Source organism: Physella acuta, unplaced genomic scaffold (genome assembly GCF_028476545.2).
Source record: "Physella acuta isolate Inbredline_101_S28 unplaced genomic scaffold, ASM2847654v3 ptg002022l, whole genome shotgun sequence".
Taxonomy (NCBI): domain Eukaryota; kingdom Metazoa; phylum Mollusca; class Gastropoda; family Physidae; genus Physella; species Physella acuta.
The window spans coordinates 74,189-94,513 of record NW_026733526.1 but is presented as its reverse complement, the minus strand read 5'-3'; the positions used below and the strand labels follow the sequence as shown (position 1 = coordinate 94,513).

General features: G+C 37.1%; 2 protein-coding genes across 7 annotated transcripts in view; one reads left to right on the top strand and one right to left on the bottom strand.

Annotated features, from left to right (window-relative positions):
- Positions 1-711, bottom strand: part of LOC131931736 (cilia- and flagella-associated protein 65) — a 98,665-nt gene extending 97,954 nt beyond the window's left edge. Inside the window, exon 1 of one of the 2 annotated variants that reach the window (XM_059288573.1) lies at positions 694-711. The gene's annotated coding sequence lies outside the window, so the exon portion shown is untranslated. Of the gene's footprint in view, positions 1-510; positions 634-693 lie in introns of those variants that run through there. The other variant, XM_059288572.1, reaches the window with a different exon arrangement.
- Positions 1-20,325, top strand: part of LOC131931737 (protein phosphatase 1K, mitochondrial) — a 45,767-nt gene that overhangs the window by 20,621 nt on the left and 4,821 nt on the right. For 3 of the 5 annotated variants that reach the window (XM_059288576.1, XM_059288575.1, XM_059288578.1), the window contains exons 2-4: positions 6,822-6,985; positions 7,444-7,635; positions 8,566-8,766. In XM_059288576.1, the coding sequence (XP_059144559.1) occupies positions 6,853-6,985; positions 7,444-7,635; positions 8,566-8,766 (526 nt within the window). In that variant the 5' untranslated portion in view covers positions 6,822-6,852. Of the gene's footprint in view, positions 1-695; positions 803-2,622; positions 2,817-6,821; positions 6,986-7,443; positions 7,636-8,565; positions 8,767-20,325 lie in introns of those variants that run through there. The other 2 variants (XM_059288574.1, XM_059288577.1) reach the window with 2 other exon arrangements.

Genomic DNA, 20,325 nt, shown 5'->3' with positions numbered 1-20,325 from the left:
CCAGATGGCATTGGCTTATAGACTTAGATCTACTGCCACGCATGCCAAAAACACTGACTTTACTATTGAGCAGTTAGATCTGTCATCTGACCTAATGGTTTACTTTTTCTTTACAAGGACTAGATCTAGTCTAGATTCTATAGGACTAGATCTAGTCTAGATTCTGTAGGACTAGATCTAGTCTAGATTCTATAGGACTAGATCTAGTCTAGATTCTATAGGACTAGATCTAGTCTAGATTCTATAGGACTAGATCTAGTCTAGATTCTATAGGACTAGATCTAGTCTAGATTCTATAGGACTAGATCTAGTCTAGATTCTATAGGACTAGATCTAGTCTAGATTCTATAGGACTAGATCTAGTCTAGATTCTATAGGACTAGATCTTGTCTAGATTCTATAGGACTAGATCTAGTCTAGATTCTATAGGACTAGATCTAGTCTAGATTCTATAGGACTAGATCTAGTCTAGATTCTATTCTATCCTTTTTTTTTTAAACCTGCGCCTACCGTTTATGTCAACATTGAATTGTTAAGACGAAAAAATCAGGCAGTCCTGATTTCTGTTTTTAGATTGCATTCGACATATTGAACAGATTTAGTGAACCTTTTCCATGCAAATGGAGCCTTTTTATATTTGCTGCTTAACAGCCTATCTGCGAATTGTTTTTTCTATGAAGACACTGTCAGCACCTGAAGTTATCAGTTGACATGGCGGACGCCCAAAGCATCAACTGCTACCAGTGAAGTGGTGGTATATGGCAGTAAAATATAATCGAAAGGATATACGTAACTTGATTATGTAATCTATTTACTATATTTTAAATTTTTTAGTATAAGCCAAATGAATGAACAGAAAAAAAAATCATGTTTAATTGTTAAAAAATATAAACATCAAAGCTTTTGAAAGATATTCATATTTCCATTTAATTCGCTTTTGATTTATCAATGTAAATATTTTAGCAAAGTTTATTTAGGACAATTATTAAAAGATTGAGATGTCATTGTGAAATTAATCTTACCCTCCTCTCATTCTGGGTTTGGGTCCTGCGAGATATTAACAGAGCTTTATCCAAGCAGAGTTTAAAATAGTTTTCCCCCCATGAACACTGTGGTTTGTTTTAATTAGCCCCCTAAAATAGTGACTCGGTAGCACTCGAAAAAAATAAGGTCACGTATCTAAAAATACATGATTGGTAGCACCTAGATGTAATCCTCTTTAAGTACAGCATCAGCCCACTTGGTAGCACCTAGATGTAATCCTCTTTAAGTACAGCATCAGCCCACTTGGTAGCACCTAAATGTAATCCTCTTTAAGTACAGCATCAGCCCGCTTGGTAGCACCTAAATGTAATCCTCTTTAAGTACAGCATCAGCCCACTTGGTAGCACCCAGATGTAATCCTCTTTAAGTACAGCATCAGCCCACTTGGTAGCACCTAGATGTAATCCTCTTTAAGTACAGCATCAGCCCACTTGGTAGCACCTAGATGTAATCCTCTTTAAGTACAGCATCAGCCCGCTTGGTAGCACCTAAATGTAATCCTCTTTAAGTACAGCATCAGCCCACTTGGTAGCACCTAGATGTAATCCTCTTTAAGTACAGCATCAGCCCACTTGGTAGCACCTAAATGTAATCCTCTTTAAGTACAGCATCAGCCCACTTGGTAGCACCTAGATGTAATCCTCTTTAAGTACAGCATCAGCCCGCTTGGTAGCACCTAAATGTAATCCTCTTTAAGTACAGCATCAGCCCACTTGGTAGCACCTAGATGTAATCCTCTTTAAGTACAGCATCAGCCCACTTGGTAGCACCTAGATGTAATCCTCTTTAAGTACAGCATCAGCCCACTTGGTAGCACCTAGATGTAATCCTCTTTAAGTACAGCATCAGCCCACTTGGTAGCACCTAGATATAATCCTCTTTAAGTACAGCATCAGCCCACTTGGTAGCACCTAGATATAATCCTCTTTAAGTACAGCATCAGCCCACTTGGTAGCACCTAGATATAATCCTCTTTAAGTACAGCATCAGCCCACTTGGTAGCACCTAAATGTAATCCTCTTTAAGTACAGCATCAGCAAATATGTCAAAGATCTCATGAGCGACCAAAGCTTTTATTATAGAAAGCAAATTAGTTATATTTTCTTATTTTCAGTACATTTAACTAAGAGTGGTACTTTCACTATAGTGCTGCTTTAAAAAAAAAAATTACGTAAGACACTCAACAACTCTTAATTTACAGACTTCAATAGAAACGGATTGATCTAGTTCCTATTACTAAAATTGACAATGGCTTCATAATCATAAGTTTATCCCTCTGCCACTTAAATGAAACAGGCAGCCATCTTTTTAATGTGCTTCTAGGGAGCATGACGTTTCCTGTCTAGTGTTCATTTGGGCAAACAGTATTTGGGCAAACAGCATTTGGGCAAACAGCATTTGGGCAAACAGTATTTGGGCAAACAGCATTTGGGCAAACAGCATTTGGGCAAACAGCATTTGGGCAAACAACATTTGGGCAAACAGCATTTAGGCAAACAGCATTTGGGCAAACAGCATTTAGGCAAAAAGCATTTAGGCTAGTATCTTTCAGGAATTTGTCATAGACCAGTGCTTCTAGTGCTGTGGCTGTGAGATGGATACAAACAAACACGCTGGCTGTTAGCCAAACAAACTATACAATAGATGTAGAATTTCTATCTGAAGATTAGATCTGGATAGTTGGTTATTTGTCTTGCCTAATTTGATTGAATATATAGCTTTGAGTAGGTAGTGGAGACTTTGCCAAACTAACAACTTAAGTATTAAGTCAAGTAAGTTACTTGATACACTAGTACAATGACACAGATACCCCAGCACAATGACATAGATACCCTAGCACAATGACACAGATACCCCAGCACAATGACATAGATACCCTAGCACAATGACATAGATACCCTAGCACAATGACACAGATACCTCAGCACAATGACACAGATACCCCAGCACAATGACATAGATACCCTAGCACAATGACATAGATACCCCAGCACAATGACATAGATACCCTAGCACAATGACATAGATACCCTAGCACAATGACTTAGATACCCTAGCACAATGACATAGATACCCTAGCACAATGACATAGATACCCTAGCACAATTACACAATGACATAGATACCCTAGCACAATGTCATAGATACCCTAGCACAATGACATAGATACCCTAGCACAATGTCATAGATACCCTAGCACAATGACATAGATACCCTAGCACAATGACATAGATACCCTAGCACAATGACATAGATACCCTAGCACAATGACATAGATACCCTAGCACAATGACATAGATACCCTAGCACAATGACATAGATACCCTAGCACAATGACATAGATACCCTAGCACAATGACATAGATACCCCAGCACAATGACATAGATACCCTAGCACAATTACACAATGACATAGATACCCTAGCACAATGTCATAGATACCCTAGCACAATGACATAGATACCCTAGTACAATGACATAGATACCCTAGCACAATGACATAGATACCCTGGTACAATTACACAATGACATAGATACCCTAGCACAATGACATAGATACCCTAGCACAATGACATAGATACCCTAGTACAATGACATAGATACCCTAGCACAATGACATAGATACCCTGGTACAATTACACAATGACATAGATACCCCAGCACAATGACATAGATACCCTAGCACAATGACATAGATACCCTAGCACAATGTCATAGATACCCTAGCACAATGACATAGATACCCTAGCACAATGTCATAGATACCCTAGCACAATGACATAGATACCCTAGCACAATGACATAGATACCCTAGCACAATGACATAGATACCCTAGCACAATGACATAGATACCCTAGCACAATGACATAGATACCCTAGCACAATGACATAGATACCCTAGCACAATGACATAGATACCCTAGCACAATGACATAGATACCCTAGCACAATGACATAGATACCCTAGCACAATGACATAGATACCCTAGCACAATGACATAGATACCCTAGCACAATGACATAGATACCTCAGCACAATGACATAGATACCCTAGCACATTGACATAGATACCTCAGCACAATGACATAGATACCTCAGCACAATGACATAGATACCCTAGCACAATGACATAGATACCTCAGCACAATGACATAGATACCCTGGTACAATTACACAATGACATAGATACCCTAGCACAATGACATAGATACCCTAGCACAATGACATAGATACCTCAGCACAATGACATAGATACCCTGGTACAATTACACAATGACATAGATACCCTAGCACAATGACATAGATACCCTAGCACAATGACATAGATACCCTAGTACAATGACATAGATACCCTAGCACAATCACATAGATACCCTAGTACAATGACACAATGACAGATACCTCAGCACAATGACATAGATACCCTAGCACAATGACATAGATACCCTAGTACAATGACACAATGACAGATACCTCAGCACAATGACATAGATACCCTAGCACAATGACATAGATACCCTAGCACAATGACATAGATACCCTAGTACAATGACATAGATACCCTAGCACAATGACATAGATACCCTAGCACAATGTCATAGATACCCTAGCACAATGACATAGATACCCTAGCACAATGACATAGATACCCTAGCACAATTTCATAGATACCCTAGCACAATGACATAGATATCCTAGTACAATTACACAATGACATAGATACCCTAGTACAATGACATAGATACCCTAGCACAATGATATAGATACCCTAGTACAATGACATAGATACCCTAGCACAATTACACAATGACATAGATACCTCAGCACAATGACATAGATACCCTAGCACAATGACATAGATACCCTAGCACAATTACACAATGACATAGATACCTCAGCACAATGACATAGATACCCTAGCACAATGACATAGATACCCTAGCACAATGACATAGATACCCTGGTACAATGACATAGATACCCTAGCACAATTACACAATGACATAGATACCCTAGCACAATGACATAGATACCCTGGTACAATGACATAGATACCCTAGCACAATGACATAGATACCCTAGCACAATGACACAGATACCCTAGTACAATGACATAGATACCCTAGTACAATGACATAGATACCCTAGCACAATGACATAGATACCCTAGTACAATTACACAATGACATAGATACCTCAGCACAATGACATAGATACCCTAGCACAATGACATAGATATCCTAGTACAATTACACAATGACATAGATACCCTAGCACAATGACATAGATACCCTAGCACAATGACATAGATACCCTAGCACAATGACATAGATACCCTAGCACAATGACATAGATACCCTAGCACAATGACATAGATACCCTAGCACAATGACATAGATACCCTAGCACAATGACATAGATACCCTAGTACAATTACACAATGACATAGATACCCTAGCACAATGACATAGATACCCTAGCACAATGACATAGATACCCTAGCACAATGACACAATGACAGATACCTCAGCACAATGACATAGATACCCTAGCACAATGTCATAGATACCCTAGCACAATGACATAGATACCCTAGCACAATGACATAGATACCCTAGCACAATGACATAGATACCCTAGTACAATGACATAGATACCTCAGCACAATGACATAGATACCCTAGCACAATGACATAGATACCTCAGCACAATGACAGATACCCTAGCATAATGACATAGATACCCTAGTACAATGACAGATACCTCAGCACAATGACATAGATACCCTAGCACAATGACATAGATACCTCAGCACAATGACAGATACCCTAGCACAATGACATAGATACCCTAGCACAATGACATAGATACCCTAGCACAATGACATAGATACCCTAGTACAATGACACAATGACAGATACCTCAGCACAATGACATAGATACCCTAGCACAATGACATAGATACCTCAGCACAATGACAGATACCCTAGCACAATGACATAGATACCCTGGCACAATGACATAGATACCCTAGTACAATTACACAATGACAGATACCTCAGCACAATGACATAGATACCCTAGCACAATGACATAGATACCCTAGCACAATGACATAGATACCCTAGCACAATGACATAGATACCCTAGCACAATGACATAGATACCCTAGCACAATGACATAGATACCCTAGCACAATGACATAGATACCCTAGCACAATGACATAGATACCCTAGCACAATGACATAGATACCCTAGCACAATGACACAGATACCCTAGCACAATGACACAGATACCCCAGCACAATGACATAGATACCCTAGCACAATGACATAGATACCCCAGCACAATGACATAGATACCCTAGCACAATGACATAGATACCCTAGCACAATGACATAGATACCCTAGTACAATGACATAGATACCCTAGCACAATGACATAGATACCCTAGCACAATGATATAGATACCCTAGTACAATGACATAGATACCCTAGTACAATGACATAGATACCCTAGCACAATGACATAGATACCTCAGCACAATGACAGATACCCTAGCACAATGACATAGATACCCTGGCACAATGACATAGATACCCTAGTACAATGACATAGATACCCTAGTACAATTACACAATGACAGATACCTCAGCACAATGACATAGATACCCTAGCACAATGACATAGATACCCTAGCACAATGACATCACTACCCAAACTTTATGGAGTAAAGAATGACACATTTGCTTCTTACATTTTTTCACAGTCAATCCAAAATCTAACCAGCATAAATGTGAATGACCCAATTATTTCATTGTGTCAGACACTGCTGGCCTTTTCTTAATGAGGTCAAGGTGACCAAATGGCCACCTGCCTTGGTAAAATGGGCCTTGAACCCTAGAGCAACTGCCAGTCACATGTCTGACCCAGGTAATCTTATTCAAAGGTCAGAGTTCAATCTAATGTTATCAACATGTATGTGGTTGATGTCTAATGTTATCAACGTGTATGTGGTTGATGTCTAATGTTATCAACGTGTATGTGGTTGATGGCTAATGTTATCAACGTGTATGTGGTTGATGGCTAATGTTATCAACATGTATGTGGTTGATGGCTAATGTTATCAACATGTATGTGGTTGATGGCTAATGTTATCAACATGTATGTGGTTGATGGCTAATGTTATCAACGTGTATGTGGTTGACAGCTAATGTTATCAATGTGTATGTGGTTGATGGCTAATGTTATCAACATGTATGTGGTTGATGGCTAATGTGATCAACGTGTATGTGGTTGACAGCTAACGTTATCAACTTGTATGTGGTTGACAGCTAATGTTATCAACGTGTATGTGGTTGACGGCTAATGTAACCAATTTGTTTGAACAGAAAACAAGGGCAGCACAACTAGGGGAGTTAACTTTGACACCTTAGGCTCTTGGAACAACCGCTTGAGTCTGCCTATTCTCTATGAGCAAAGTGTCAAGAAAGGAAAGCTCATTCCACGGGTACCAGTTGAACAGATTGGTGTCTCATCTGTCCTGGGTAGACGTCAAGTCAATGAAGATCGTTGGGTTGTTGGTAAATTTAAGCGTCAAGTGCTCTCATTCTTCATTTGTAAATAACAGGCTAACTAGATGTACATGCAGGCTAACTAGATGTACATGCAGGCTAACTAGATGTGGGCTAACTAGATGTACATGCAGACTAACTAGATGTACATGCAGGCTTACTAGATGTACATACAGGCTAACTAGATGTACATGCAGGCTAACTAGATGTACATGCAGGCTAACTAGATGTACATGCAGGCTAACTAGATGTACATGCAGGCTAACTAGATGTACATGCAGGCTAACTAGATGTACATGCAGGCTAACTAGATGTAGGCTAACTAGATGTACATGCAGGCTAACTAGATGTACATGCAGGCTAACTAGATGTAGGCTAACTAGATGTACATGCAGGCTAACTAGATGTAGGCTAACTAGATGTACATGCAGGCTAACTAGATGTACATGCAGGCTAACTAGATGTAGGCTAACTAGATGTACATGCAGGCTAACTAGATGTACATGCAGGCTAACTAGATGTACATGCAGGCTATCTAGATGTAGGCTAACTAGATGTACATGCAGGCTAACTAGATGTACATGCAGGTTAACTAGATGTACATGTAGGCTAACTAGATGTACATACAGGCTAACTAGATGTACATGCAGGCTAACTAGATGTACTTGCAGGCTAACTAGATGAACATGCAGGCTAACTATATGTACATGCATTTGTAGAGGAGCTGACAGCAGAGTTGCAATGTGATAATTTCCCTTGTTTGTATATTTGTAGAGGAGCTGACAGCGGAGTTGCAATGTGATAATTTCCCTTGTTTGTATATTTGTAGAGGAGCTGACAGCGGAGTTGCAATGTGATAATTTCCCTTGTTTGTATATTTGTAGAGGAGCTGACAGCGGAGTTGCAATGTGATAATTTCCCTTGTTTGTATATTTGTAGAGGAGCTGACAGCGGAGTTGCTGTACTTTGGTATCTTTGATGGCCACGGTGGATCCTACGCTGCACAGTTTGTCTCTGACCATCTGGCTGACCATTTGTCTTTCTGGATGTCCCAAACAGATGACCTGATGACTGTCTTCAAAAACTCATTCTGTGACCTGCACAATCTTTTGGCTAGACATTTAGTCTTCTATTACATTGGTAGGTCTCTTCTATTACATTGGTAGATTTCTTTTATTACATTGGTAGGTTCTTTTATTACATTGGTAGGTTTCTTTTATTACATTGGTAGGTTCTTTTATTACATTGGTAGGTTCTTTTATTACATTGGTAGGTTTCTTTTAGTACATTGATAGGTTCTTTTATTACATTGGTAGGTTTCTTGTATTACATTGGTAGGTTTCTTTTATTACATTGGTAGGTTTCTTCTATTTATTGGTAGGTTCTTTTATTACATTGGTAGGTTTCTTGTATTACATTGGTAGGTTACTTTTATTACATTGGTAGGTTCTTTTATTTCATTGGTAGGTTCTTTTATTACATTGGTAGGTTCTTTTATTACATTGGTAGGTTCTTTTATTACATTGGTAGTTTCTTTTATTACATTGGTAGGTTCTTTTATTACATTGGTAGGTTTCTTTTATGACATTGGTAGGTTCTTTTATTACATTGGTAGGTTCTTTTATTACATTGGTAGGTTCTTTTATTACATTGGTAGGTTTCTTTTATTACATTGGTAGGTTTCTTTTATTACATTGGTAGGTTTCTTTTATTACATTGGTAGGTTTCTTTTATTTACATTGTGTATTTTTAGTATCTTGGTATGTCTTACAATTGGAGTGCTAAGTGGAAAATGAACTTGTTATATTTTATTAAAATGAATTTGATATATTTTTTAAAATGATTTAAGATCTGCAAAATATCTGATTACATCCCTTACATCATCTTTGCAAATTTGGATTATTGGAAAAGTACTCAAGCAGTTTAGTTTAATAATGCAGCTTAAAAATCCCACTAACCCCTTCAATCAGTCTCATCATATTCCTTTGTCACCAAAATTTTCTTTCATTCAGTTTGCTATGAAACCATTGTTTGGACAGATAAAGCTAACTATAATTTTTTATGTGTGCGTGAGTTAATTTTAAGCTTCATCAACTCAATCAATTCAGGGGAAGTATCCTGACACACATGTTGATACCATTAGATGACACACATGTTGATACCATTAGATGATGACACACATGTTGATACCTTTAGATGACATACATGTTGATACCATTAGATGACACACATGTTGAAACCATTAGATGACACATGTTGATACCATTAGATGACACACATGTTGATACCATTAGATGACACACATGTTGATACCATTAGATGACACATATGTTGATACCATTAGATGACACATGTTGATACCATTAGATGACACACATGTTGATACCATTAGATGACACACATGTTGATACCATTAGATGACACATATGTTGATACCATTAGATGACACATGTTGATACCATTAGATGATGACACACATGTTGATACCATTAGATGACACACATGTTGATACCATTAGATGATGACATACATGTTGATACCATTAGATGACGCACATGTTGATACCATTAGATGACGCACATGTTGATACCATTAGATGACACACATGTTGATACCATTAGATGATGACACACATGTTGATATCATTAGATGACACACATGTTGATACCATTAGATGATGACACATGTTGATACCGTTAGATGATGACACACATGTTGATACCATTAGATGATGACACACATGTTGATACCATCAGATGACACACATGTTGGTTCCATTAGATGACACACATGTTGATACCATTAGATGACACACATGTTGATACCATTAGATGATGACGCACATGTTGATACCATTAGATGACACACATGTTGATACCATTAGATGACACACATGTTGATACCATTAGATGACACACATGTTGATACCATTAGATGACACACATGTTGATCCCATTAGATGACACACATGTTGATACCATTAGATGACACACATGTTGATACCATTAGATGATGACACACATGTTGATACCATTAGATGACACACATGTTGATACCATTAGATGACACACATGTTGATACCATTAGATGACACACATGTTGATACCATTAGATGATGACACACATATTGATACCATTAGATGACACACATGTTGATACCATTAGATGATGACACACATTGATACCATTAGATGACACACATGTTGATACCATTAGATGACACACATGTTGATACCATTAGATGACACACATGTTGATACCATTAGATGATGACATACATGTTGATACCATTAGATGACACACATGTTGATACCATCAGATGACACACATGTTGATACCATTAGATGACACATATGTTGATACCATTAGATGACACACATGTTGATACCATTAGATGACACATGTTGATACCATTAGATGACACATATGTTGATACCATTAGATGACACACATGTTGATACCATTAGATGACACACATGTTGATACCATTAGATGACACACATGTTGATACCATTAGATGACACATATGTTGATACCATTAGATGACACACATGTTGATACCATTAGATGATGACACACATGTTGATACCATTAGATGATGACACATGTTGATACCATTAGATGATGACACACATGTTGATACCATTAGATGACACATGTTGATACCATTAGATGATGACATACATGTTGATACCATTAGATGACACACATGTTGATACCATTAGATGATGACACATGTTGATACCATTAGTTGATGACACACATGTTGATATCATTAGATGACACACATGTTGATACCATTAGATGATGACACATGTTGATACCGTTAGATGATGACACACATGTTGATACCATTAGATGATGACACACATGTTGATACCATCAGATGACACACATGTTGATACCATTAGATGACACACATGTTGATACCATTAGATGACACACATGTTGATACCATTAGATGACACACATGTTGATACCATTAGATGATGACACACATGTTGATACCATTAGATGACACACATGTTGATACCATTAGATGATGACACATGTTGATACCGTTAGATGATGACACACATGTTGATACCATTAGATGATGACACACATGTTGATACCATCAGATGACACACATGTTGATACCATTAGATGACACACATGTTGATACCGATAGATGACACACATGTTGATACCATTAGATGACACACATGTTGATACCATTAGATGACACACATGTTAATACCATTAGATGACACACATGTTGATACCATTAGATGATGACACACATGTTGATACCATTAGATGATGACACACATGTTGATACCATTAGATGATGACACACATGTTGATACCATTAGATGACACACATGTTGATACCATTAGATGATGACACACATGTTGATACCATTAGATCATGGCACACATGTTGATACCATTAGATGACACACATGTTGATACCATTAGATGACACACATGTTGATCCCATTAGATGACACACATGTTGATTCCATTAGATGACACACATGTTGATTCCATTAGATGACACACATGTTGATTCCATTAGATGACACACATGTTGATACCATTAGATGACACACATGTTGATACCATTAGATGACACACATGTTGATACCATTAGATGACACACATGTTGATACAATTAGATGACACACATGTTGATACCATTAGATGACACACATGTTGATCACATTAGATGACACACATGTTGATACCATTAGATGACACACATGTTGATACCATTAGATGACACACATGTTGATACCATTAGATGACACATATGTTGATACCATTAGATGACACATGTTGATACCATTAGATGACACACATGTTGATACCATTAGATGACACACATGTTGATACCATTAGATGACACATATGTTGATACCATTAGATGACACATGTTGATACCATTAGATGATGACACACATGTTGATACCATTAGATGACACACATGTTGATACCATTAGATGATGACATACATGTTGATACCATTAGATGACGCACATGTTGATACCATTAGATGACACACATGTTGATACCATTAGATGATGACACACATGTTGATATCATTAGATGACACACATGTTGATACCATTAGATGATGACACATGTTGATACCGTTAGATGATGACACACATGTTGATACCATTAGATGATGACACACATGTTGATACCATCAGATGACACACATGTTGGTTCCATTAGATGACACACATGTTGATACCATTAGATGACACACATGTTGATACCATTAGATGATGACGCACATGTTGATACCATTAGATGACACACATGTTGATACCATTAGATGACACACATGTTGATACCATTAGATGACACACATGTTGATACCATTAGATGACACACATGTTGATCCCATTAGATGACACACATGTTGATACCATTAGATGACACACATGTTGATACCATTAGATGATGACACACATGTTGATACCATTAGATGACACACATGTTGATACCATTAGATGACACACATGTTGATACCATTAGATGACACACATGTTGATACCATTAGATGATGACACACATATTGATACCATTAGATGACACACATGTTGATACCATTAGATGATGACACACATTGATACCATTAGATGACACACATGTTGATACCATTAGATGACACACATGTTGATACCATTAGATGACACACATGTTGATACCATTAGATGATGACATACATGTTGATACCATTAGATGACACACATGTTGATACCATCAGATGACACACATGTTGATACCATTAGATGACACATATGTTGATACCATTAGATGACACACATGTTGATACCATTAGATGACACATGTTGATACCATTAGATGACACATATGTTGATACCATTAGATGACACACATGTTGATACCATTAGATGACACACATGTTGATACCATTAGATGACACACATGTTGATACCATTAGATGACACATATGTTGATACCATTAGATGACACACATGTTGATACCATTAGATGATGACACACATGTTGATACCATTAGATGATGACACATGTTGATACCATTAGATGATGACACACATGTTGATACCATTAGATGACACATGTTGATACCATTAGATGATGACATACATGTTGATACCATTAGATGACACACATGTTGATACCATTAGATGATGACACATGTTGATACCATTAGTTGATGACACACATGTTGATATCATTAGATGACACACATGTTGATACCATTAGATGATGACACATGTTGATACCGTTAGATGATGACACACATGTTGATACCATTAGATGATGACACACATGTTGATACCATCAGATGACACACATGTTGATACCATTAGATGACACACATGTTGATACCATTAGATGACACACATGTTGATACCATTAGATGACACACATGTTGATACCATTAGATGATGACACACATGTTGATACCATTAGATGACACACATGTTGATACCATTAGATGATGACACATGTTGATACCGTTAGATGATGACACACATGTTGATACCATTAGATGATGACACACATGTTGATACCATCAGATGACACACATGTTGATACCATTAGATGACACACATGTTGATACCATTAGATGACACACATGTTGATACCATTAGATGACACACATGTTGATACCATTAGATGACACACATGTTAATACCATTAGATGACACACATGTTGATACCATTAGATGATGACACACATGTTGATACCATTAGATGATGACACACATGTTGATACCATTAGATGATGACACACATGTTGATACCATTAGATGACACACATGTTGATACCATTAGATGATGACACACATGTTGATACCATTAGATCATGGCACACATGTTGATACCATTAGATGACACACATGTTGATACCATTAGATGACACACATGTTGATCCCATTAGATGACACACATGTTGATTCCATTAGATGACACACATGTTGATTCCATTAGATGACACACATGTTGATTCCATTAGATGACACACATGTTGATACCATTAGATGACACACATGTTGATACCATTAGATGACACACATGTTGATACCATTAGATGACACACATGTTGATACAATTAGATGACACACATGTTGATACCATTAGATGACACACATGTTGATCACATTAGATGACACACATGTTGATACCATTAGATGACACACATGTTGATACCATTAGATGACACACATGTTGATACCATTAGATGATGACACACATGTTGATACCATTAGATGACACACATGTTGATACCATTAGATGACACACATGTTGATACCATTAGATGACACACATGTTGATACCATTAGATGATGACATACATGTTGATACCATTAGATGACGCACATGTTGATACCATTAGATGACGCACATGTTGATACGATTAGATGACACACATGTTGATACCATTAGATGATGACACACATATTGATACCATTAGATGACACACATGTTGATACCATTAGATGACACACATGTTGATACCATTAGATGATGACACATGTTGATAACGTTAGATGATGACACACATGTTGATACCATTAGATGATGACACACATGTTGATACCATCAGATGACACACATGTTGATACCATTAGATGACACACATGTTGATACCAATAGATGACACACATGTTGATACCATTAGATGACACATGTTGATACCATTAGATGATGACACACATGTTGATACCATTAGATGACACATGTTGATACCATTAGATGACACACATGTTGATACCATTAGATGATGACACACATGTTGATACCATTAGATCATGGCACACATGTTGATACCATTAGATGATGACACACATGTTGATACCATCAGATGACACACATGTTGATACCATTAGATGACACACATGTTGATACCATTAGATGACACACATGTTGATACCATTAGATGACACACATGTTGATACCATTAGATGACACACATGTTAATACCATTAGATGACACACATGTTGATACCATTAGATGATGACACACATGTTGATACCATTAGATGATGACACACATGTTGATACCATTAGATGATGACACACATGTTGATACCATTAGATGACACACATGTTGATACCATTAGATGATGACACACATGTTGATACCATTAGATCATGGCACACATGTTGATACCATTAGATGACACACATGTTGATACCATTAGATGACACACATGTTGATCCCATTAGATGACACACATGTTGATTCCATTAGATGACACACATGTTGATTCCATTAGATGACACACATGTTGATTCCATTAGATGACACACATGTTGATACCATTAGATGACACACATGTTGATACCATTAGATGACACACATGTTGATACCATTAGATGACACACATGTTGATACAATTAGATGACACACATGTTGATACCATTAGATGACACACATGTTGATCACATTAGATGACACACATGTTGATACCATTAGATGACACACATGTTGATACCATTAGATGACACACATGTTGATACCATTAGATGATGACACACATGTTGATACCATTAGATGACACACATGTTGATACCATTAGATGACACACATGTTGATACCATTAGATGACACACATGTTGATACCATTAGATGATGACATACATGTTGATACCATTAGATGACGCACATGTTGATACCATTAGATGACGCACATGTTGATACGATTAGATGACACACATGTTGATACCATTAGATGATGACACACATATTGATACCATTAGATGACACACATGTTGATACCATTAGATGACACACATGTTGATACCATTAGATGACACACATGTTGATAACGTTAGATGATGACACACATGTTGATACCATTAGATGATGACACACATGTTGATACCATCAGATGACACACATGTTGATACCATTAGATGACACACATGTTGATACCAATAGATGACACACATGTTGATACCATTAGATGACACATGTTGATACCATTAGATGATGACACACATGTTGATACCATTAGATGACACATGTTGATACCATTAGATGACACACATGTTGATACCATTAGATGATGACACACATGTTGATACCATTAGATCATGGCACACATGTTGATACCATTAGATGACACACATGTTGATACCATTAGATGACACACATGTTGATCCCATTAGATGACACACATGTTGATTCCATTAGATGACACACATGTTGATACCATTAGATGATGACGCACATGTTGATACCATTAGATGACACACATGTTGATACCATTAGATGACACACATGTTGATACCATTAGATGACACACATGTTGATCCCATTAGATGACACACATGTTGATACCATTAGATGACACACATGTTGATACCATTAGATGACACATGTTGATACCATTAGATGATGACACACATGTTGATACCATTAGATGACACACATGTTGATACCATTAGATGACACACATGTTGATACCATTAGATGACACACATGTTGATACCATTAGATGATGACATACATGTTGATACCATTAGATGACGCACATGTTGATACCATTAGATGACGCACATGTTGATACCATTAGATGACACACATGTTGATACCATTAGATTACACACATGTTGATACCATTAGATGACACACATGTTGATACCATTAGATGATGACATACATGTTGATACCATTAGATGACGCACATGTTGATACCATTAGATGACACACATGTTGATACCATTAGATGACACACATGTTGATACCATTAGATGACACACATGTTGATACCATTAGATGACACATATGTTGATACCATTAGATGACACACATGTTGATACCATTAGATGATGACACACATGTTGATACCATTAGATGATGACACATGTTGATACCATTAGATGATGACACACATGTTGATACCATTAGATGACACATGTTGATACCATTAGATGATGACATACATGTTGATACCATTAGATGACACACATGTTGATACCATTAGATGATGACACATGTTGATACCATTAGATGATGACACACATGTTGATACCATTAGATGATGACACACATGTTGATACCATCAGATGACACACATGTTGATACCATTAGATGACACATGTTGATACCATTAGATGATGACATACATGTTGATACCATTAGATGACACACATGTTGATACCATTAGATGATGACACATGTTGATACCGTTAGATGATGACACACATGTTGATACCATTAGATGATGACACACATGTTGATACCATCAGATGACACACATGTTGATACCATTAGATGACACACATGTTGATACCATTAGATGACACACATGTTGATACCATTAGATGACACACATGTTGATACCATTAGATGATGACACACATGTTGATACCATTAGATGACACACATGTTGATACCATTAGATGATGACACATGTTGATACCGTTAGATGATGACACACATGTTGATACCATTAGATGATGACACACATGTTGATACCATCAGATGACACACATGTTGATACCATTAGATGACACACATGTTGATACCATTAGATGACACACATGTTGATACCATTAGATGACACACATGTTGATACCATTAGATGACACACATGTTGATACCATTAGATGACACATGTTGATACCATTAGATGATGACACACATGTTGATACCATTAGATGACACATGTTGATACCATTAGATGACACACATGTTGATACCATTAGATGATGACACACATGTTGATACCATTAGATCATGGCACACATGTTGATACCATTAGATGACACACATGTTGATACCATTAGATGACACACATGTTGATCCCATTAGATGACACACATGTTGATTCCATTAGATGACACACATGTTGATTCCATTAGATGACACACATGTTGATTCCATTAGATGACACACATGTTGATACCATTACATGACACACATGTTGATACCATTAGATGACACACATGTTGATACCATTAGATGACACACATGTTGATACCATTAGATGACACACATGTTGATACCATTAGATGATGACACACATGTTGATACCATTAGATGACACACATGTTGATACCATTAGATGATGACACACATGTTGATACCATTAGATGACACAAATGTTGATACCATTAGATGATGACACATGTTGATACCGTTAGATGATGACACACATGTTGATACCATTAGATGATGACACACATGTTGATACCATCAGATGACACACATGTTGATACCATTAGATGACACACATGTTGATACCATTAGATGACACATGTTGATACCATTAGATGATGACACACATGTTGATACCATTAGATGACACACATGTTGATACCATCAGATGATGACACACATGTTGTTACCATTAGATGATGACACACATGTTGATACCATTAGATGATGACACAGATGTTGATACCATTAGATGACACACATGTTGATACCATTAGATGACACACATGTTGATACCATTAGATGACACATGTTGATACCATTAGATGACACATATGTTGATACCATTAGATGACACACATGTTGATACCATTAGATGACACACATGTTGATACCATTAGATGACACACATGTTGATACCATTAGATGACACACATGTTGATACCATTAGATGATGGCACACATGTTGATACCATTAGATGACACATATGTTGATACCATTAGATGACACACATGTTGATACCATTAGATGACACATATGTTGATACCATTAGATGATGACACACATGTTGATACCATTAGATGACACATGTTGATACCATTAGATGATGACACACATGTTGATACCATTAGATGACACATGTTGATACCATTAGATGACACATGTTGATACCATTAGATGATGACACACATGTTGATACCATTAGATGACACACATGTTGATACCATTAGATGATGACACACATGTTGATACCATTAGATGACACACATGTTGATACCATTAGATGACACACATGTTGATACCATTAGAAGACACACATGTTGATACCATTAGATGATGACACATATGTTGATACCATTAGATGATGACACACATGTTGATACCATTAGATGATGGCACACATGTTGATACCATTAGATGACACACATGTTGATACCATTAGATGATGACACACATGTTGATACCATTAGATGACACACATGTTGATACCATTAGATGATGACACACATGTTGATACCATTAGATGACACACATGTTGATACCATTAGATGATGACACACATGTTGATACCATTAGATGACACATGTTGATACCATTAGATGATGACATACATGTTGATACCATTAGATGATGACATACATGTTGATACCATTAGATGACACACATGTTGATACCATTAGATGACTCACATGTTGATACCATCAGATGACACACATGTTGATACCATTAGATGATGACACACATGTTGATACCATTAGATGACACACATGTTGATACCATTAGATGACACACATGTTGATACCATTAGATGATGACACACATGTTGATACCATTAGATGACACACATGTTGATACCATTAGATGATGACACATGTTGATACCGTTAGATGATGACACACATGTTGATACCATTAGATGATGACACACATGTTGATACCATCAGATGACACACATGTTGATACCATTAGATGACACACATGTTGATACCATTAGATGACACACATGTTGATACCATTAGATGACACACATGTTGATACTATTA